Source organism: Miscanthus floridulus, chromosome 11 (genome assembly GCF_019320115.1).
Source record: "Miscanthus floridulus cultivar M001 chromosome 11, ASM1932011v1, whole genome shotgun sequence".
In the NCBI taxonomy this organism is placed as follows: domain Eukaryota; kingdom Viridiplantae; phylum Streptophyta; class Magnoliopsida; order Poales; family Poaceae; genus Miscanthus; species Miscanthus floridulus.
Genome location: NC_089590.1, coordinates 58,643,228 through 58,665,988, shown reverse-complemented (window position 1 = coordinate 58,665,988; position 22,761 = coordinate 58,643,228). Strand labels below are relative to the sequence as shown.

Here is a 22,761-nt window from a genome sequence, read left to right as displayed (position 1 = left end):
GAAGTGCTTATTTTACACGGCTCCTCTATGTGCTCCTCTAGAGGAGGTAGAGGAAGGAGCTACAAATTACAGTTTCTCCTCTGTTAAAAATTAGCTCCAGCTCCTCTTCGTACATATGGTGTTTGGTGCAACTCCTCCAGCTCTTCTATGGAAGCTGCTGCCGAAGTCGTGCCAAACATGCTCTAAATAGGAATGCAACGACCCAATCCCATGATCTAGTCTAGATTGCTCAACAATACAATGGCAAATGCCCACAAAATCAGGTATCAAGAGTTCTCTTGAAATTTCTGTAACTGGATGACTAACTTTCTTTAAATTTGACCCATGCATTATTACATTACAACAGCATTACAACAGTTCAGTTACTTTGGCAGCAGACGCCTCCTAGCTCTATTTCCATTGAACAAAACATTGTTACAGATATGGATATACTTATATATACAAATCGAACTGGATGATGAGTTGAGGCTTCACAGGTGCTGTCAGTCGACAAACAATCCGGGATACACGAAACCTACTTCATTTGCATGCCTGCACGCAGCATTCCTCCTACAAGTACCTCACTACCCCCAGAGATCAGCTAACATTCAATTTCATGTATGCTGTGTATCACACGGGGCAAAACCAGAAGATTCTCAACAAATGGGGTCCAAATCTCTAGCAAGGACTGACAGCGCTATCGACGCTGGCGATCACAAGCCTGGCAGGCTCTGGCAGATCTGGGGTTTGCATATGTGCACTGATCGCACGTCCAGATATTACTATCATCCACACCTCGGCTTGAGCCGCCAGATTTGGAACTGGTGCTTGATGCCCTGTTCTTGCCACTCTTACTTTTACCACCAAGGCTCTTGGAAGTTGCGCTTTTGCTGCATGTGCCATGGCTAGTGGAAGGACCTACATCATTTAATCCAGTTTCCAGAGCCCGGACGAGATTTTCAAAATAATTGCGAGTCACACTGTAAAATTAAAGATGTCAGATGGATATATATTAAAAAAAGGTTGTCCTTTTGAAGTTAGAGCCTTAGAGGTTGAAGTCCTCACGGCAAAAAGGAAGCAAAGTAAAATCCACAGGGATACAACATAGCAGTTATTTTGTAATTTGGTTCATGTCATCGAAGCAAGCATAGATGACATGGAAAAAAGTAACATGTACCTAGTTAATCCAGCCAACTTTGTACGGAAATCATTAAAGTCTTTCGAGGGACATTCTGCGTCAAGGTATATTTGAAGTTCTTTCTCTGCACACTGATGTAGCCGCTCCAAACCTGATTCTGCCTCACCTAGATAAAAGACACCAAGAATAAGTCAGTTTAGTACATAGGTAGGGATGCAAGTCCTGTTTCTTTTGGGCAACTGGGTTGACCCAAAACTCATTTGATTCAAAGCAAGGGGAGCATGATAAAGATGGGCCAGCCAACCGACCCACTTTTATCCATTGGTGCCATCACTTGCATCCTTAAACAAAGTCTATACATGGTTATTTATAAGAGCAAAACTGCAAACCTTGCAGATATTCAAAGAACTGTCTTTTGGCATGCTCATGCTCTGGCAGGTAAAATCCATAGGCATAAGTCCACTTCAATACCCTTCTGCATTCGACAATCTGTACATTGACATTAAACTGGTCAAGATAAAGCAACAAGACTTGTGATAAACTAAACTTGGCTAATTAAAAATAAATAATGAAGTAATACCTGTAACCATGCCTCTATAATGAACTTCAGCTGTGACTCAGGTTGACTTTGTATGTCACTTAACTTTTCAAGCTGAAGAAAGAAATGGACAAGCGGGTGTTAGTATAAGTTCTGGATAGGTTAAAGAGATAGCTACACTGTAAGGTTGTTTGAAAAAAAAACATTAAGGTTTTTAACGTTCCAATTGTATATGATTTTTCTTCAAGAAAAAAAATGTATATGGTTTTATCAGGTTCATGTGAATGGGGGAATAAGGAAAGAAGATAAACAGTGGAAAGCATCATATACCTTGTCATTCTGTAGGCTTTGAAGGTCCCCCAGTGCCTTTTGCCTCGACTGCGCCATGAACAAAACAGATGTTCAAGTAACTAGAAAAGGTGTTCTAGCACAAAGTAGCGATATGAAAACTGCAATATCAACCAACAGTCCAACACCATGTTTTTTTTTCATCGTAAAGGGTTTAGACAGACAAACCAAAATCTAAAAAAACCATCTAAATGTGCAACTCAGCTGCCTTTTCTGTAAGGAAACTATTTAGCATCATTTTCTTTATTTCTCAACCAACAACATGAACATCTGACAAAAAACCTGGACAGTAGTAATTCCAGCCAACAGGATGCTTGGCATGCATCAATTGTCACTCTGAACTCCATGCTAATGTAGATTTAAAGTTTCAGGTCACTTCTACCACATTCAATACTTACCGACTGATTGGCTGCCCATCGTTCATAATAATGTGTATATCTCTCAAGGGAGTTCTTTGCCATTTCTCTTCTCCTTTCAGATTCATCATACTGTAGCCATAACAAACCAAAACATAAATAAATTGAGAAAATCTAGTACATGACCCAAAATTTGCAGGTCAGACAAAAGATATTAGATTGGAAGCTCAGAATTCCTACCGCTCCTTCTTGCCTTGCTGACTCATAGCGGTTACAAGCATAAAATCCACCAGTCCTCTCTCCATGCTCTGACCATGGACCAAGACATAGCCTGTAGTATAATAGCACAACTATCATTTTTTTTCATTTGCAAGCACTAATAAGAATAAATTGTATAAAGTAAGAATGCTTACCAGCAGAACTCAAATTTGCATGGTGGAGTGCATGTGATGTGCATGCATCCCTGATTTTTTTCAATAGGACGCTTGCATTTGGGACAAGGCTTTGAATTAGCCAGTATCCTGAAACCATGAATAAATAGTTTCAAAGTCAACATTGGACATTTTTTTTCTCAAACACACAGGAGATTTTTGCATCATTGCATTAAGAGAGAGGAAAGGCCACAATAGCTGAGTACAGTAACCTTACAGGACCTCAAACAACCACAACAGCGACCTCACGAACTCAATCACACTTTTTTCTTCTCGATCACACAGGAGAACTTGCGCATCATTATATTAAGAAGAAAGGAGTCTAGCTGACTCGTTCAACCCCTATAGGGGCAAAGAAGTTACAAAAAGGACTCACCAACAAAACCTTAAACACAACCAGCGACCACGAGCGAACAAAACCTTAATCACACTTGAACTAACTGAGGTTGACAGAAACGAAACTATACTTCTCAGGCCATGCAACCATATTTTTCACATCACTAAGGGTGAGTTTGGATACACATGGCTAGATACTAGTTGGGGCTAAAAATTAGCCCAAATTAGATGTGGTTGGCTAACAGCTAGTTGAAGACTTGGCTAAAAAATTAGCCAATCTATTAGCTCTCCTGTTTGGATGCACTAGAGCTCATTTTTAGCTAGCTAGAAATTAGCCCTTGTATCCAAACAGGCCCTAAATAAATGGTGAACTAATCATTATGCCAGTTAAAGAACACCAACTAAGCAACATTTTTTATGCATGGATCAACATACATCTAAATGTTGAACATGACACAGAAAAATCAATATAAGAAAAAAAACAGGTATAATAAAAGAATCCAAAGTCTGCAATTTAAAGGCCTGCTGGCACAAAACTATATGGGGCCGAGTTGTCTGCATGACCTTCCTTTGGGGCCACACCTGCGGCAAGCAGGTGCTCAAGGAGGTGTGCAAGGACAAGGAGTTAGCAAATAGTGGCTGAACTCAATGTAGGATATCTTGTTGGGTGGTTGGGCTAAACCAAAGGGGGGAGGACCGGAGGAGAGGGTGTGTGTGGGGGGTGTGGGGGGGGGGGGGGGGTGCATATTTAGTGTTTCTAGGACTATCCAAAGGAGAAACTCCAAACAGTCAGCATTATTAAAAAATCTTGTGCTTTATCCTTCTATACCAGTTCATATTCTCTGACTCGGCACTGTTCTTGAGGATCCACTTCGAAACAGTGGCACAGTCTACTGGACGATGCGCTTCCTCGGTGCACTGAAAAAAAAGAATAAAATATATGGTCTGCTGATTATGTAAAAATAAACTAATCAGTTTGAGCACTCACATTCCAACAAAACCCATATAAACAGTTGCAATTAACATCATAGCTGCCACTGCCCATGACGAATTCCACTGCATATTCACATCCAGGTGCAGGACACCATTTTGTCTGTTCCACACAGTCCAATTCAATTAACATGGATTTAAAACATGTCAAGTGTCAAACTCAAACTCAATGTTGGCTAAATATGGTAGTCGAACGCAGTATCATATCTACCACTCAACATCATTTTAAGACTTTGAATTGACCTAGTACAAAGAACCCGATTGCTGTGAGCAAAAGAGAACACAGTGGTCAACTATTCAAAATGCATCGGAAATGTTTGACTTCCTTAATTTGAGAAAAGGGGAAGATGAAGACAGCAGTTCTCACAATTATTTACTCCAAAAAATAAATGAGCTCTATAGAATTGAGAAAATCTAATTATCAACTGCATAGCGTTTTATTGTTCATGGTACTGTCTACTGTGGTCGGTGCTAAAATCTATATGATATATCAATTCACCTTTCTATTATCTTCAATGTAAGATCTGCGAAGATATCGCCCATACTTTTCCTTATCCTCATCATCAGCCAGTGAATTTATCATATCTTGTCCAACAGCAGCAGCACAGGACGGATCAGGACACCTCAACATCAAGCATCCTGGACCATCACTTATAGCAGTGCTAATGTAACCTGTCAATACATTACTAAAATGTTACTCAGTGACATAGTAAAATTCAAAGGTCGAGTTCTTTAGAGCAAGTTGCTTCCATGAAATGATGAAGTAACAGCACAAAGATGTCCAAAAGTACAATAAAAGAACAAATGAGTAACACCCCACCACCATACTGAGACTTGTATAATAAATTGGTGCATGCAAAGCCATTTATTATTAACACTGTCGGGTACCATAAAAAGGGGTCCCCTAAGCAAGAGCCGAGAAAACCGCTTAGACCTTGTAAAAATCGAAGCTAAGAGACAAACACCGGCAAACCCCCACCTTATCCGAGGCTCGGCTGGACCGCCTGGCCCACCTCGAACAATATCCGGGCTCACCCGAAGCGGGCTCGGCCCAAAATGAAACTACGAAGCCTCGAACGAGGAACCGATTCTCCGCCTCGCCCGAGGCCCCGAACCGTAAGGCCTCGGACGAGGTACCGATTCTCCGCCTCGCCCGAGGCCCCACTCGTAAGGCCTCGGACGAGGAACCGATTCTCCGCCTCGCCCGAGGCCCCGCTCGTAAGGCCTCGGACGAGGTACCGATTCTCCGCCTCGCCCGAGGCCCCGCTCGTAAGGCCTCGGATGAGGTACCGATTCTCCGCCTCGCCCGAGGCCCGCGGACTCGACAACAACCCCATCGCCTCCGCCTTGACCGACTTCTCTGACAGGACGTCACGTCCAACTAACGCGTTCAACCACTCCCGCGACATCAGCCGAACGACGGCTCGATACAGCGGAGTAGCCGACAAGACGCGAGTCACATCGACGCCATGCCGTCCGGGACAGGACGGGGCAGGGGTTACCGGCCGCTGTGCTCGGCACTGTGCCCACGACTGACGCCCGTGCTGCACTGTGCTACCTAACCCCTGCTCCGAGGACAACGCGGCGTGGAGAGTCATGTCCGGGTCCCTGTAGCCTCGGAATCGACGTACGGAGACCAACTGCTCCCTCCGAGCCTCGGCTATCCGCTTCGGGGTCTCGGTAGCCTCGGGACTCGCGCCCGCCGAGCCCCCCACAATGGTTCAGCCTCTGCACCAACTGGGCCTCGGCTCTCTACGTTGTCAACATACAGCAACCGGCGCGTCGTCTGCAGTACGCACCATCCCCTGCGTAAGCCACAGGAGCTCCCACGTCACACAGGATCAGGCATGACCGGCGCGTCGCTCCAGTGCACCAAGGACAAGGCCGCTCCACCGACCATACCGCCACAGTGACGAGCTACAGGGCTCGGCATACCGCCTCCGCTCACAAAACGCCACATAGCAAATATTTGTACCGCCCCTGTGCCTTCGTTCGACTATAAAAGGGAGCGACCAGGGCCGCTTCTAGGAGACGCTCATGAGGACTCAGACGCTCACGAACACTCTGTAACACACACTCTTCCTCACTGCAAGAGATCAACATCTCAAGCAACTCACGCCGCTACGCAGAGACCTGGGATTAGCTCCCTCTCTCACCCTGCTTGTAAACCCCTACTACAAGCACCTCGGTGCAAGGAATACAAGATCGCTCTCTCAGACTGGACGTAGGGCACCTATTGCCTGAACCAGTATAAACCTTGTGTCTCTTTGCATCACCATCCGAGATTAGGGGCACGCAGTACATTTTCACTAGTCGGTTGAGGGCCCGCCGGTCCAAAACACCGACAAACACACTCTTTTTTTGGTGCCTCTTTTTGGGTTTCATCTCTAGCCTAGGCTTTGCTGTTTGTTGTTTTTTATGTAAAGATCCAAACTTCCTCTTTTGTGCTTCAAAAATTTCTTATCTGACGATTCTTTACCCAAGTAGCCCATACCCAAACTGGATTGGGAAAATTGGCTACGTACCATTGAAAGATGTCAAGTTTAGCAAAGTACCATTAAAAGATTGCTTCTTTGCTATGTAGCACTAAAAGGTCCAAAGTTATTGGTTTCTACCACTTCCGTTAACTTCAATAACGTTGCCGTTGTATCTCCACTTCTCGAGTCATCTTCTTCGAAGCCTTTTCATGAAGAACACGGGCACACAGCCGGCGAGGATGGCGTCGAACTTGGGGCATACACACGTGCATGGGGAGGGCCGCAGGCATGCCCGACACTCGCCGTTGCCAGCCAGGGCGGCGAAGGCTGCCAGGGCAGCGGGACCTGTCTCGGGTGCGGCGAGCGGCGGCGCTCGGGGAAAAGCCCCAATGCTAAGCAGGTGGACGCGATTGAGAGGTTAGGAGGGTGCACGGGTGTGTGTGCTCACCGGAGAGTCGAATCGGGCAGGGGAGTGGCGCAGTACGTTGAGCCGGACCTCGGCGGCGTCGGTGGCATTCCCTGCGGGCGGGCCCAAGTTTCCCATCCTCACCATGGCGGCGGCGAAGTCGGTCGCGAAGACTGTCATGTTGGCGGCGTACACGCGAACGAGCGCAGCAGCCGTGGTGCCTGGTCCGAGCAGCCGTTGCCATACAACGCCTGGTCCGAGCGCAGCAGCACGCGGCAGGCGAGCAGGTCCCGGAAGCAGCACGCGGCACCGTCCACCTCGGCCCGCCGAGCTGCACGCCAACGTGGCACCGGGTCACGCTCGGCTTGCGCTGCGTGACGCGTGCGGCCTTGAGCGGAGACCGAGGCCGGTCGGTCAAGGCCGAGTGGCCACCATGGATGGTGGTGCTGCCCCAGGTGGGGAAAAGCAGGAGATGGAGAGGAAGAGAGAGAGGGATCAGAGGTCATGGGGCTCCGTGCTCGGCGTGGGTGGCAGTGGTGCAGGTGGGGCTGGGTCGTCGGCGAGGCAGCCTCGCTCCACGTCCAGGGTCCGAGGGAGAGGGAGATGACTTGGAGAGGGAAATGCTTCGAAGAAGATGACTTGAACGGAGAGACAACGGGAACGTTAGCGAAGTTAACGGAAGTGGTAGAAACCAATAACTTTGTGATCTTTCGGTGCTATATAGCAAAGAAGAAATCTTTTAATGGTACATAGCTAAACTTGACATCTTTTAATGGTACATAGCCAATTTTCCCAACTGGATTACATTCACATGCACTATGGGCATGTAAGGGGAAAGTGCAGGCATGCAGCACATTAATAGGCAATGAAATAAACCTAACACCAAGGTCAGACAGTAATATAAGGGATTAACCTCTCAACTAGACAGAAAACATATGACAGTGAAAATGGTTAAGTACTGGAACCTAGTGAACTCAACAAATTTATTGAAACAACAGGTAATAACTTTGGGTGGTATAATGAAGATGTAACTGAAGACAATAGCTTGATGTCACTTTCTTGTTTGAGCAAGCTTTTTAAGTAACTATGACATCAATTATAAAGGTATTTGCAAAAGCGAAGCAGAAATGATAACGCCAATAAGAACTGTAGTAGCAGAACAAAATATATGAACTAAATATGGAATCGCTAACTATAATTAGTACCAGCCTAAATATAAGGCCGAAGGCGTGGTTGCTATGGACCTATTGCTTCATAGAATATGAAGAAGTGGAACTGATTTCATGAAAATAGGAATCCAAGGTCCCTTTGTATGCAGATAAATATTTCAAGCCCCAACTGACAAACCTCTCCAACAAGTACCGCAGAAAGGATGACCACATGCAGCAGCACTCATGGACCCACGAGGGCAACTTTCGAAACATATTCCACATGTTACCTATTATGATATAAACAAATGTGTAAGCACCAAGGATTTAAGCATTGGACTATTCAGGAGTATTAAGGTTCCTAAACAACGTTCAATAGAAACCAGTGGCAATAAGCAAGTAAAGGGCAGATGCACATGATGCATAACATGCACGAAACTCTGCTAATGCATGTGCTACACAAACCTCCAACCACACAAGCATAGCAAACACTTTTTTCCCAACAACAGGAGTTGGTTGTTATGCATACTGACATAAATTGTTGCTAAATTTAATGATTGTCCACTAAAAAAATACACATGGATCAAATAATATGAGTGACTACAAGTCTACAAATGCAATACATGTGTCTGTATTTTATGCACTATAGTACTAATGTACTATACGAGGAGCAAATAATTAACCAACATTTCATAGGTAAAAGGTTAAAAAAAATTACAAAACTGTTGGTAATGAGGGCTCCCTAGTACTTCCCATGAACACAACTAACACAAGAACGCACACACAATACAAAGACTACACAGGGAGTACATAGTACACCAAGATAAGCACCACTAGCTGCACAGATATGAGAGATCACGCGGGCGTGCACACACAAAAGCCACCCGGAGGCCGAAGTGGTCCATTAATTCAAAAGATATCTAGCTACATGCAAGCTATTAAACTAAATGTGCACTTCTACATGATGTCTCAGTTCTGTAGATACACTAGTGTGCATGCTTGCAACAAGATTAAAACTAACAGTGCCAAGAATAACTATACTAATCAGAGAGAGCAAACATGCTTAGGCAACTGGAAGAACAAGTGAAACTAATGAAGCATGGGAATACTTCTCTGTCATTTGGCATTTCAATATGCTTCTCTGGTAAACCAACAACCTTCCGAACACGCTCTTCAGCAGCAAACCATTCGTCATGCACCTTACTAACACTCCTGTAGGGTGAATATTAGAGTAAGACACTGAAATTAACAACACACAAAATGACAGGTAAGCACCATGTGCCCTGAATCGATACACGAAAAAACAATGAAGTACCACCTTTAGAAGAAACAATTGATTTTATACAAGTAGAGCGCACTAAATGGGCTACAGCAGTATGACTTAAGCAAATGAACATGAGCCTATAGCATAAGCTGTAGATAAACCCTTAAGCTTTACTTGCAAGAGCTCCAATTTTGATAGCCTATTGTCTAAAAATATTTAGCAAGGCAGCACAAGAAGCAAACTACAAGAGTAAGATTACAATCTTCTTGCAGGTAAGGACTATACCAGTTACAGTTGCGGAGAAGAACACATGCTTCTGGTTTGGAAATTGAAAGAACAGTTGAAACCCTATTTATGTCATCCTCTTGGCGCCGCTTTATATCAACTTCACTCAATATACTGTAATTTTGCTGGGGCACAAATAAGCAAACAAGTGTAAGAACAGCAGTCCATGAGGGTATATAGTTATTTCAGTTTCAGCATGTTTTATTTTCTTGAACACGCAGGAGAACTGGGCATTATTATATTAACAAAAAAAGCATGGCAGTTTCATTATGTTCTCATAATTGCCAGGACAGAGTTAAACATTAATGAATAGCAGCTTCTTGAACTACAATATTTTATTCCAAAGTGTCCTCCAAGTAAATTGAGATTGATAGGAAGTGATAGACTAATAGTGTTGGGAAGGAAGGAGACACGGAAACAAGTATAAGGCATAGAAGCTAATCAAGTTTAGAATTCTGCCTGTTAAAAGAATCTTGATGACAATGAAACCCTCATCCTGACACAAAGAAGTAATAACTAACTCAATGTCGATCCCAAGCACTCATAAATACCTTATCTATCATGTTTTTGGTTATCTGTAGCTAAGTAAATGAAAGTTCAGAACAGGACACAAATATGCAAGAAACATGAACATTGTATATAAATGTAGCTGAACAAAATAAATACTTATCTGCTGTGTCCACCCACATCCAGGTTAGTTTGTAATTTACCATAAAAGAACGTTGTCCAAATGAAGTTGTAAAGAACAAGGATGCTGGACCAGTGCTAGTTGGATGTGAACATGGGTGTCATAAATTCAACTTATGCTTAAGATTTGTGTCTGATTCAACAAGTTTTTGGACACAAGAATGGCACTTGGACACGGACACAGATATAACAATACGGCTTGGATTCAAGGATCCAGGTATCCAACTTGGCAGTTTTTTTGGGGCACTGGTCTCCGAACAATCTCGAGATTGGACTCCCCGGTCCCAAATGCCATTCCATCAGCCCTGCCCCACGCCCCCCCCACCCACCCACCCAATCCAATTGATGATGTACCAACTACAAATAGCATGCACATGTACATATTAGGCAGAACGAGATGCAAACCTAGAACATAATGAAAACAAAGAAACAGATGGAGTGAGATTTACTGTGCCATCATCACTTTTATCTGTCCATTCATTTCAAAACTAGAAGCAACAGCACCCAATTCTGTTCTCTGTGTTACAGCTGATCATTAAATTGTACCGCGATCTCCAGTTCCAAATGCTAGAAATTTGCACGAATTTGGTCACCAAAGTATGGCAAAAATTTCTCTCACTGTTCATATGGCATCCAAAAGTACAAACTTTCTCATGCACTACATGTCACAAAGACGCAGACTGCATAGCATTGGCAGCTCACATACCCCACATTTTGGTATTCATCAAGAAGGATGGAACTTGGCTTCTTTTATAGTGTCATGACTAGCCACATGCCAAAGGATAAAGCTTAGCATTACTACTCCCTCCAAATTGATATTGCGCAAAAGCAAATGTGGCTATCATCATTTGTTCTACATAGTTTTCACGGAAAGTATTTAAGTGTCTATCACAATGTGGCTGCCTAGTGCCTGACATGTATTGTATGCATCAACAGCATTACTCAGCAACACATTCTGCAGTTGATTCGGGTATGCCTTAACTAGCATCACCACCATATATTTGTATAGGGGATAAATGCAAAGACCATTCTCTCGAGCAGCAAGTCACGTCCCAGTCTGTGCTAATAAACTACAGAGGCAATATTCTACTTGAACAACGCCTAACAGACGTCCAATCAACCACCGCCTAGATTCACAACCCTTCAATCCCGGCATTCACCGTACAGAAGCAGATCCACTCTCACACACGCCACGCACCACCCACGGCCTGGAGAAGGAGATCACCTGCTGTCTGTGGGAGAGAAGCTCCGTGGAATCGTCGGAGTCGTGGTCCGCGAAGTCGTAGTCGGCGTCTCCGTCGTCGCTGGCGGCGAGACCGGCCTCCCCGCCGCTGTAGAAGTCGTCTTCGGCGGAGTCGTTCGCGTCGTGCATGTCGTCCTCGGATTCCATTCCTGCGCCGCCCCCGCCGCTCACCGCCGCGCGCAGGAACCCCAGGAGCAGCGCGGATCGGGCGGATCGGAGCGGCGCCCACCACGAGGAGGTAGCAATCGGGGTAGGGTGGCGAGGCGCCCGCGCGGATTGGAGGGTGGTGGATGTGGAGGCGGAGGCGGAGGCGGAGGGAGGAGGGTGGGGGTGTGGAGGAAGGATTGGAATCGGGGAATGGGGAAGGGAGGGAGGGAGAAATGGATGGGCTGGGTTGGATTCGCTCGCTTGGTTGCAGAGAGGAAGCTAGGAACGAGAGCTTTCCTCTCTCTCTTTCTTACACCTTTTTCCTCTTACCTCTGTTTTAGTTTCTCCCTCCGTGACTCCCTTTTACGTTTCTTACAGCTTTTGTTCCGTGTTTTTTAACTGTCTTTGCATTTTTTTTAAAAAAAACTATATTTGCACTTGTTTCGTTTAATTAACTATAAGTCATATCGCTTGTCGTTTGATATAAGTTCATGTTTCCCTTAACTCTAAGTTAGCATATTCCAACACCTTCTTGCCTTCTTTTTATGTTTCTTGTTGCTCTTCTTCATTTTTAGGGTTTTTATGTTTTAATATTACTTTAATAAATAATTAGAAATATAGGTATTGTTATAGGAAAATCGTCACTTGAAAAAAAGATAGAGTCTTTATCGGCAGCTCAACAGTCGAGTAGGAACCTATTAGCATCTAGATTGCCAATAGGTGGTGTCCATCAACCTGGTTCATTTCCATGTCATTCCTATTTGGGCTCTCCAATTACCAATAGATGGCTTATATCATGGGAAGATGTCCTCTCCTCGTCGACCACCATACGGGGTGCCTCGGTAGTATGCGGAAGGGTCATAACAATTTTCCTTGCAGTATTTATTAGAGTTTTGAAGATGCTAGTATCGCTAGGGCGTCTCTTGTGGTTGTTGGATGATGCCAACGCTCGTGACATTATGATCTTGTACAAGTGTTTCATCTTTCTGCAAATCCTAAGTTATATTTCATGTAGTCTATTTCATGTAGTCTGCTTTAATAGTAAATAGCAATATAATCTTTAATTGTTGAAAAGGCTAAGTTACAGCGTTCATTTATACATGCCAATTACTAAAATGACTAGTCGACATTATCCATATGTGTGGTTAAATCTCTAAAAAGGCTAACTAGCAACATTTATTGATCCAGTCAAGTCTGACCTACAACATGTAATTATTAAGTCATATCGTCAATTTTATTTATCCGTACCCATGCATAGAAAGCCAAATATTTACCATGTTATTATATGAGAAGCCACAAATGTTTATCATGTTGTTCTCTCTATGAACTTGCCCAATCAACCGCATGCATAAACGGGCCACAAAAGGACATTCACGTCATCGACTCCTATCTATCCAGTGCATCGCAGCAGATATCTCCTCACCAATCTCACTTTTATTGAACAACAATGTTAACATGGAAGTCCAACTAGTTCAAAGTTCTGAATTAGCATGAGCATCCAAAGTACTACTATGGCTGGTGAGCGATATTGAGCACATGGACTTTAAGGTTTTATCTAACTCTAACTTTCCTTCCTCGTTTTTAATTACAATATGTGACATCTCTCTCTAAATATAATTTAGGCTTTGTAATTTCAATGAATGGTGTTGGTATTTATTAACTCGTCACTTGTTTTAGTAGCCACCTATTATATACCTACATCTCTTAGCATTAGACTGACTCCAACAACGAGGACCCAAATACAACACCTTTAGGTCATGCACAGTGAAAGCGTGGGCACCCAAAATTTATCCTTCTCCAACAGCGAAGCACGACAGAACGCAAATCTCCCCACCCCGTCGAAGCCTGCGGCCTCCCCTACTCCTCCCCCTCCGCCTCGCCGCCCTCCTCCGGACTTACGCCGCCGCACCCGCGCGTCCGACGTGCTGCGGCACATGCGTGCTCTTCCTCCGCGCGTCCGACGTGTCGCGGAGCCACTCGCCCCGCTGCAGACCCGGCTCGCTGCGCCAGCGGGAGAGGGGGCGCTGGCGAAGGCCCCGACTGCGCGCATGCGACCTCATCTGCAAGAGCTTCGCGGAGGCCCCGACGCCGAGCAACAGCAGGCGGAGATCCGAGCCGGCGGTGAGGGCGTGGCGCGGATCTAGGGCCCCGACGCGGGCCCCTTCATCGGCCGCCTCGCGAGCGCTACCGCGGGCGAGGCCACCAAGCTGCGAGCTCCGGCTCGAGATCCGGCGGGGCGTGGCGCCCCTTCGTGTGGACGAGCTCCGACCGCCCTCTCATCCCCTCGCCAGCGGCGTGGCCCTACGGTTCGCCAGAGCGGCACCTGCGACCCCCTTCCTCAACTCCGGTGTGGCTCCGGTGAGGTGACCCCGAGGTGCTGCTCTCGCCGGGTCGTCCCCTTCCGGTGGGCCCGACGCCTGGGTGGAGACGCAGAAGGACGAAGAGAGGACGCATGTTTGCGTCGCGCGTCGGTACCAACCCAAAATGCGTCGCTTGTTTGGCTAGTCTGTTGGAGGTTGTTTTGGCCGACAAAAACACTATGAAGAACCCATTTTTGGGTTTGGGTCACGCTGTTGGAGTCAATCTTACTTTACTAGGTTGTCATCCCTAGTGATGATGCCAGAGATACTTGTTGGTACTACATAGCATCACTACTAGAATGATACTAAGTAGTTCTTTATTCTTTCATGTGACTAGAAAGAATATATAAATATGAATGAAAAAGGATCTACAAGCGCACAGATAATATACCATTGTAGCACTTCACTCGGGAGTATTTCAGGTATCGTTATTTATATTTTACCACAAGAAAGGTCTAACATGAACATGTGCTGATAACTTATATTATTGATGGAGAAATAAACCATAACTAATGTTCTACTCATAACAGGGGTAAGTCATAAGATAAGATATGTATATGATAGGTATTGATCAAGTATAATGATAAATCACTCAGAGTACTCCTTTCTATGGCATTAGCATGGTCAGGTAGAATATTAGAGGAATAATTCCTAAGTCATTCTTAATTATAAGTCAAAGCATACATTGATTAGTGCAATTACACCTAGTAATCATTGCTAAAATCATCTTCATATCTACACATAAGGGATATTACTAAGGAAGATTAAGAACAGAGCTTGTCTTCCTTCGTAATCAAGATCCTACATGCTACCTAAATCGGGGAGTGGACTACAAAGGACTCAACAGGAGTGTCACATCCACGATCTACCACATGACCCAGAATATAGGGTGTATCCACAAGTAAACAACGTATAAGCACCACGCTTACACAATGCCGACCACTCACCCATGGTACCTTAGAGTGAGCGCTATACGGACTTATGCATGAATATGATGACAAACTAGCTATACTAAGTATATAATCAAAGTAGACGATGAATATTATAATGAAGAACATGAATAAGATGAATAATGATATTGTCATAACAATTGTAGCAAGCATATAAAAGTAATGGAGATACAAAAGAGAGGATGTACAAGAATTATACCAAACCACGCTCTTGACACGATCAGGAATCCAAGCAAAGCTTGCTTGCCTCCCTCTAAACCTAGCCTAACTAGCTATGCCCTAGAATATGGTGGAGCTCTGAGGATGATTAGGGTTTATGTCTTCTCAAATTACTTGATGCCTCAGGAGGGCAGGGGCTGCTTATATAGGCCGGAGCGTCCAACGTGAGCCCTCGGATCAAACCGACTTAAGGAACGGTGTAGATGTAACCTAGGAGACGGTAGGAAACCAACGTAGAAACGGGAGGCTGACATGGAGGGCCCACAGGTCGGTCGACCTGTAGGTGGGGTCGGCCCTACCTGGCAGTGGCTCATGCCCCGCCTCGGTGGAGAGCCTCCTAGAGTCTTCTAGATGAAAGCATCTAGGCCCCTAGTTAGGTTTCTATGATTAATGACAATATGAGATTACTATGACTAACGTGTGTTTTGCAGAGGCGATTAAGTTAGGTCATGATAATGGCAATTGATTGGGCAATCATGGTTGTCATGTCCCTACGATGGAAATCATTTCGGTTTTCAAAGGATGGACGATAAGGTTAAGGATGTACTAGTTCTAAGTATCGTTTGGTGTTGAAGAGACACTTAGAGTAGTTTAAGACTTTGTTTTTCCTTTGGTCGTACTATTAAGGGGGGGTATGGACTAGTAGCTTGACCTAGGTGAGTCTAGTGGGTTAGGTGTGGTGAACACTTATAAAATCTAGCACTAGGTAGCTTAGGAGTAGCCCTAAGATCAATTGGAGCAAACTTCATTCACATATGATTTTGAGTTGGAAGTGAATGGAGGGTTAAATGACTGACCGAACGCTGGTCTGGTTGTGACCAGATGCTGATGGGTAAGTCCGGTCAGTTCATTTGATCAAATGGAAGTCGTCTGGTTGTGACCGGACGCTGAGTGAAAAAGTGACCGAACGTTGGGTGCCAGAGTTCGGTCAACTCTAGAGAGGTTCTAGAGAGGGAAATTCCTGATCGGACACGTTCGGTCAGTGCTGACCGGACGTTGGTCAGGATCCAGTTACTGACCGGACGATGAACAGCGAAGTGACCGGACTCTAGGCGCCAGCGTCCGGTCAACATCAGTAAGGTTCCAGAGAGCAGTTTTCATGACCGAACGCGTCCGGTCAGTGCTGACCGGACATAGGTCAGAGTTCGGTCACAACTTAATGACTCTATGGTGGGGATAACTGACCAGAGCGTTCGGTCACCTTGATCGAAGCGTACGGTCACCCCATAGAGTGGTGACTCAACCTCCTAACGGTTTGTTTTGAATGAGGGGGTATACATACTTCCTCTATTCATCCAAGTGAGGTCTCTTGCCCATTTGTTTAGCTGAGAAACACCCTTGAGAGTCCTAAGGAGAGCAAGAGCCTAGTGAGGTGATTGAGATTTAAGAATCCAAGATTAAGGCGTCATTAGTGCAAGGAGAGTAGCAAGTGTGCATCCACCCTTCTCATTAGGCTTGTTGTGGTCAAGTGAGAGTTCGTGCTTGTTACTCTTGGTGATCGCTATCACCTAGACGGCTTGGTGGTGATCAGGAGTTTGGTGATCATCCGGCGGAGCTTGTGGATGACCCAACTCAAATTGTGAGCGGTTGTGGGCGATTCACCGTGATGGAGTGTCGAAGAAGCAGCCATAGAGAGCACTTGATCCTTGCGTGGATCAAGGGGGAGCTACACCCTTGCGCGGGTGCTCTAACGAGGACTAGTGGGGAATGACGACTCTCCGATATCTTGGCAAAACATCGCCGCATTCATTCTCCTCTCTTTACTTTAAGCATTTATATTTGAGTAATTCAATTCTTGTCTTTACATTCTTAGAATTGCCATGCTAGAGTAGGATTGGAACCTAGAGCGCAACTTTTGTGCGGTAGATCAATAGGAACACATTCTTGCCACAAGGGGTGAAGTGGGCTAAGTGTAGGGTTTAATTATTATAAAGAATTTTAGAATTAGCCCAATTCACCCCCCCTCTTGGGCATCTTAATCCTTTCAATTGCGTGCTCACGTATTTAGGCTTAACTGTCTAGAGAAAGATGTCCCATGGGGATGGACCTCCTCTTATCTTTGAGGGAGATGATTTTTCTTATTGGAAAATCCACATGGAGGCTTATTTAAAAGCCTTAGATGTTGGAATACTTTGAGCCGCCTCATAAGGCTTTCCAAAACCTAAGGATCCCGCCAACCTTCAAGGCGATGAAGTAAATTATGAAAATGGAATGCAAAGGCTAGAAACACCATATTTAGAGGTCTTTGCAAAGATGTGTTTAATCATGTGCGGAACCACAAGGACGCCCATACACTATGGTCGAACATTTGTGCGCTCCATGAGGGAACAAAGAGTGAGCATGAGGAACGCTATCATCTCATCATGAAAAAGCTTAATTTCTTTGAGATGCTTCCGAAAGAAAGTGCTAATGAAATGTACTCATGCTTGAATGTTCTTGTGGAGGAAGTCAATGGGCTTGGACTCACACAAATACAACCATATGATGTTGTAAGAAAGATCTTGAGTGTCCTCCCCATTGACAAATATGGGCATATTGTGACCGTGCTTCATCAATATGATCTTTCCACCGCTACACCAACTCAAATCTTGGGAAAGATCAATGCACATGAGATGTATATGCACATCACACCGCAAGATGGCTCTTCTTCCACCAAGAAGAAAGACTTGGCATTCAAGGCTAACCAAGAGAAGGGCAAAGCAAGAGTTGTTATATGAGAGCTCAAGTGTTGATGAAATTGATGATGCAAGTCTTGCTCTCATGGTGAGAAGAACCGCCAAGATGCTTAAGAAGCTCAACAAGAACGGTGTCAAATTTGATGGCAAAAAGAAGAAATTCTTCACTAGCAATAGAAGAAAGCCAATCTCCAAGATGGATTGCTACAATTGTGGAGAACTTAGTCATCTAGCACATCAATGCCCTAAGCCAAAGAAAGACAAATACAAGAAGAAGAACAAGGGCAAGAAAGATGACTCAAGTGATGAAGATGAAGATGAGAAGAAGAAAAACAAGCCATACAAGAAGAAGGATGGCAAGAAGAAGGATTTTCACAAGAAGAAGAAAAATGGCAAGTCATACATCGTCGGTGATTGGCTCACGGATATTGATTCATCAAGTTGCTCATCCGATGATGATAGTGAGAACGAGAAGGTGGCCGCTATTGTAATTGATTCTTCATTATCTTCACCGACACCACCGCCATCATCCTCTACATACCTATGCCTTATGGCCAAGGGTGAACAAAAGGTACAAAGTGATGATGAGAGTAGTGGTAATGAACATGCTAGTGATGATGATAGTGACAGTGATGATGAATTTGAATCACTTTCATATGATGATCCTGTCAAGTTGCTTAATCAATATACTAAGATCATTAGAAAGACAAGAGCTAAAAATGAAAAGCTAAAACTTAAGAATGACTCACTTTTAGCTAAATGTGACATAGCAGAAAATGCTAGTGTTGAGCTTAGAGAAGCAAATGAAGCTATATCATCCAAACTCAAGGAGCTCAAATTTTTTAAGAAAGAGCTTAAAGAAAAACATGATAAACTTGAGGGGATACATAATGAGCTCATCACTAGCTACAATATGCTAAAAGAAGAATATACCAATCTCAAGATCAATCATGATAATCTTGTTGTCTCTAATGAGCTATTATCCAATGAGCCATATGATGCTACTAATCATGTTGTTAAGATTGATATAGCTACATCATGTGATGATTTGATCATTGATAGCATTGAGCAAGGTTCTAGTAGCAAAGGAAAGCAAGTAGTTGAGTCCAACAACTATGATGCATATGTCAAGATCAAGAATGAGAATGAGAAGCTTAAGAAAGATCTTGAAAAGCTATCAACCACAACCACTATTGTGATAGAGAACCTTGACCATGATAGTGATCTAATTCTTGAGAATGAGAAGCTCAAAGAAGAGAACAAGAGACTCAAGAAGGAGAAAAATCATGATGAGCTCAAAGGAGAACAAGAAGCTCAAGTTAGAAAAAGAACATCTCAAGACCGGGTTGAGCAAATTCACAAGAGGTCAATATCTTCAAAGTGAGCTACTCATGAACACCGTCATGAAGATGGATAGAAGTGAAATTGGATACTTGGCACATCAAGAGAAGAAGGCTTAAGCCCAACACCAACATCAACATAAGTCAAAGCCAAAGCCAAAGAGGTGTTTTGAGTGTGGACAAGAAGGTCACTTTACCCATGTGTCAAACTCCACCACCACAACTCTTGCCCAAGCATGCTAGCCCTTTTGCTTTCAATGCTCATTACATGCTTAGAAAGGACTCTAGTGGAAAAATGAAAGTCATGTTCTTAGGACCTCCCAACAAGAATAGGCCTAAGAAAATTTAGATTACAAAGTCACTTGTTGAGAAAGTCAAGGGTCCTCAATAAGTTTGGGTCCCTAAACAAGCTTGATCTCTTGTGTGTAGGTGAACTACAAGACCGGTTGTCGGGTTCATAAACCCAGAGTCCCTCATGGACCGACTTCCCAGTAAAGGCTCGGCCCAGCAGACAATGTTACGAGCAATGCGCAACTCATGGGTTGGCCCAAATACCTAGGTCAGAAGGCCTAGTCGAGGAGGAGCGGCACCCGCTTCTGACTCCGACCCACCTCTCCATCCGGAGCGCTCACTTTGGACTCGAGGCCGCCTCTAGACAGTCTCTCCGACTAGAAGGCCTGGCCGAGGAGGAACGGTGCCTGCTTCCGACTCTAGCCCACCTCTCCGACCGGAGCGCTTATTTTGGTCTCCAGCCCGCCTCTGGATGATCTCTCTGACTAGAAGGCCTGGCCAAAACACCACTTCCAACTCCGGCCCGCTTCTCCGACCGGGAAAATGCCAGACCCCTACCTACAGCTCCTCTCCGGCTAGCGCAATCAAAGCTAACTGGGACCAACCGACCGGGGACACCCGTTCAGTAAGGACCAGGAAACAGATAAGGAAAGCAAGGCAGCGCACTCAAGTCAACCATAATACTGAGGACCATATCCTATACACCTGTAGAACAGTACCCTGCGACCTCCCTGACATGATAGAATGCAAGCAGTTTTGTAGACACTAACATTTCCCCTATAGTGTTGTGGGCGCCATCAACTCCCATACCAGATAAATATGGTAAGGCTCCCCCAGTGCCTTTGAGGCATCGACAGTATTGTGGGCGCCAGCGTTTACCGTACTAGGCAAACATGGTAAAACCCCCTGCATGCCCCTTGGTAACAACAGTATAGCAGGTACCCACATCTGCCATACCTGAAGAAGACGACGCAACCTCCCACATGCATATGAGATTCAACAGCATTGTGGGCACCTACCATCATTTTGTACCCACCGACATGGGCAGCAAGACTTAGCGGCAAACGTACTCCCTCTCTCTCGCTTGTAAAGCCATCCCCTTCATCTATAAAAGGGGATGCGCTCTCTTCCAACAGATAGGTTGATTCAGATCGATCAAGTTCACTAGTACATAACAGCAGAACCACTAGGTTCAAACCACAAGCATACGCTCGAACACTTAGCACATAGCAGAGCTCCCATCGCTCTCGATCCCTCTAACCAGAGTCCGACCGAACCTCTTGTACCCCTATCTTTCTCCTTCTCGTTTATAACCCCACTGTAAACTTCAAGCACCTGGGCTTAGGAATAAAGTCACCAACCGACTCAAACTGGATGTAGGGCACGTTGCCTGAACCAGTATAAACCCTGTGTCATTGAGTGCTAGGCCATCTCCGATCACAACATACAACAAAACTACAAATATTTATATGTTGGTCACTTTTTGCATCGACAGTTGGCACCATCCGTGGGGAAGACGTTGTACGTTCAACACTTTTTGGTCATCGGATGGCCCACTTTTCTGCCACCTTCACCTATTAAGATGTGGGTTCCACCCGTCTTCGAGCCGTCTTAGGCCTTCCTCTTTGGAAGCCTAGACTTCTTTGCCGACCGGCTCGGCGTACTACACCTCCGTGAGGAGGCACTCATTCTGGCGCCCGTCGGAAGGGCACCCTCCATCGGCTCTGGGACGCATGATGACTTCAACGATGAGGCGCCTACGCTTCATTCCGAGCAAACTCTCTGCTCAAACCCCGCTATGAGTAATGTACATGCTATTATTTACTTGCTATTCTCTATCTTCCGCCGATTATCTAGAGGGACCCCGTTGTCCCCACTGCAACCGCCATGCGACCAGTTCCCCTATGGCCTCGCATCCCCATGGACGCGTATGCCCGGGGGCTTCGAAGGATGCCGCCCCTGCCCCCTCTCACGTCCGAATTTGTGGGGATGACGAGTTATGCTCTCACCTATTTCCTCGACCTCATGGATGGCGATGTTGAGAGTGATGGCTCTAGCAATGGCGATGTGGCGTCTGGCCACCGTCTGTCCTGGGAGTGCGCTATGGCAGATGCTTCAGGACAACCATCGGTGGTAACGAAGTCCTTGCAGACTCACACCCCTCTAGACCCTCGTGCAGAGACCCCCATGCTCACACGGGAGCATGGCAAGAGGCTACGACAACAGCGGCTGAACCAGCCGCCGACTGCGCTAGCGCGCTCGACGCACCACACTGCGCCCCATGCGCATAAACTGATGAGCGGCGCCCGGGGTCACGCCGTCGGGTCCAGCGCAACAGCATGGATGGGGGGAACGATCCCCACCATTCGCTTTGGCCAATCAGAACATCGCCGCTATGGCAATGCTTCTGTGCGGCCTTCCCGGGCCGAACAACCTCTAGGAACGGGCGATCCACCGGAACCTCCGGGGACTGATGGAGACCGCCGTCGTTCAATAGTTGGAGAGCTCCACATGACGACATCGACTCATGGCCATCTCTCCCTACCAGGGGAGTGGGGACGCACTAGATGAATCGCTCCACCCACTCATCGCTACAGCCACCGAGGGCAACACAGGAGGCGACATCTACGCCTCGTCTTGACTTGGCGACCACTCCACACCGACCTCCTATACGCGAGCGGCTCGGGCCAAACCAAGATGCTCATAGCATCATCAGCAACCGGAGTCCCAGCCCAGATGGCTTAGGACCACGGGCCTTTATCCGACGCATCTAGAGAGCGCCACTCCCGCAGCGCTCCAACGGAGGCCGAGGCAAAGGCAAGGCCAAGCACCAGGATCAGGATGAGGGCCCCTCCATGTGGAGGGAGGAAAAGAATAGAAAAGATTGCTGCCGACCGGCCAACTCCGCATTGGTCACCACGGCTGATCACACAGGCAAGTAGCCCCAGTAGGACCTTCCGGGCCACTTCAATGAGCTCATGGAGAGCCCGTGCACCAACCACGTTGTTTACACCAAAATTTAGGAGAAGAACGCGGGAACTCGTAGGCTTCCAAGTTTGTGCCAATCAAGGAATCGGTTGCATAAGGGTCGATATCAGCCGGTTTGGATGCAACACTAGAATCAGCTCTCTTTAAATGACGTCAGCAAATAAC

The 22,761-nt window shown here is 45.7% G+C and overlaps 1 protein-coding gene across 1 annotated transcript; it reads right to left on the bottom strand.

Moving 5' to 3' along the window:
- Positions 1 to 273: 273 nt before the first annotated feature.
- Positions 274 to 12,011, bottom strand: LOC136490861 (probable E3 ubiquitin-protein ligase ARI8). The gene is made up of 15 exons (XM_066487056.1): positions 11,609 to 12,011; positions 9,697 to 9,821; positions 9,257 to 9,359; positions 8,347 to 8,437; positions 4,616 to 4,788; positions 4,115 to 4,219; positions 3,956 to 4,044; positions 2,773 to 2,880; positions 2,600 to 2,690; positions 2,402 to 2,491; positions 1,986 to 2,033; positions 1,698 to 1,769; positions 1,507 to 1,606; positions 1,157 to 1,283; positions 274 to 959 (listed from the first exon to the last, which is right to left on the bottom strand). Exons 1-15 carry the CDS (start codon positions 11,771 to 11,773, stop codon positions 677 to 679), a joined length of 1,770 nt encoding a protein of 589 aa, XP_066343153.1. The 5' UTR covers positions 11,774 to 12,011; the 3' UTR covers positions 274 to 676.
- Between the last annotated feature and the right edge of the window lie 10,750 nt (positions 12,012 to 22,761).

Coding starts and splice junctions, on each gene's coding strand:
- LOC136490861 (XM_066487056.1), bottom strand. CDS start 11,773: ATGGAATCCGAGGACGACATGCACGACGCGAACGACTCCGCCGAAGAC. Junction 2,034..2,401: donor GATGGGCAGCCAATCAGTCG/GTAAGTATTGAA, acceptor TTCATGGCGCAG/TCGAGGCAAAAGGCACTGGG. Junction 1,607..1,697: donor TTATAGAGGCATGGTTACAG/GTATTACTTCAT, acceptor GTCAATGTACAG/ATTGTCGAATGCAGAAGGGT.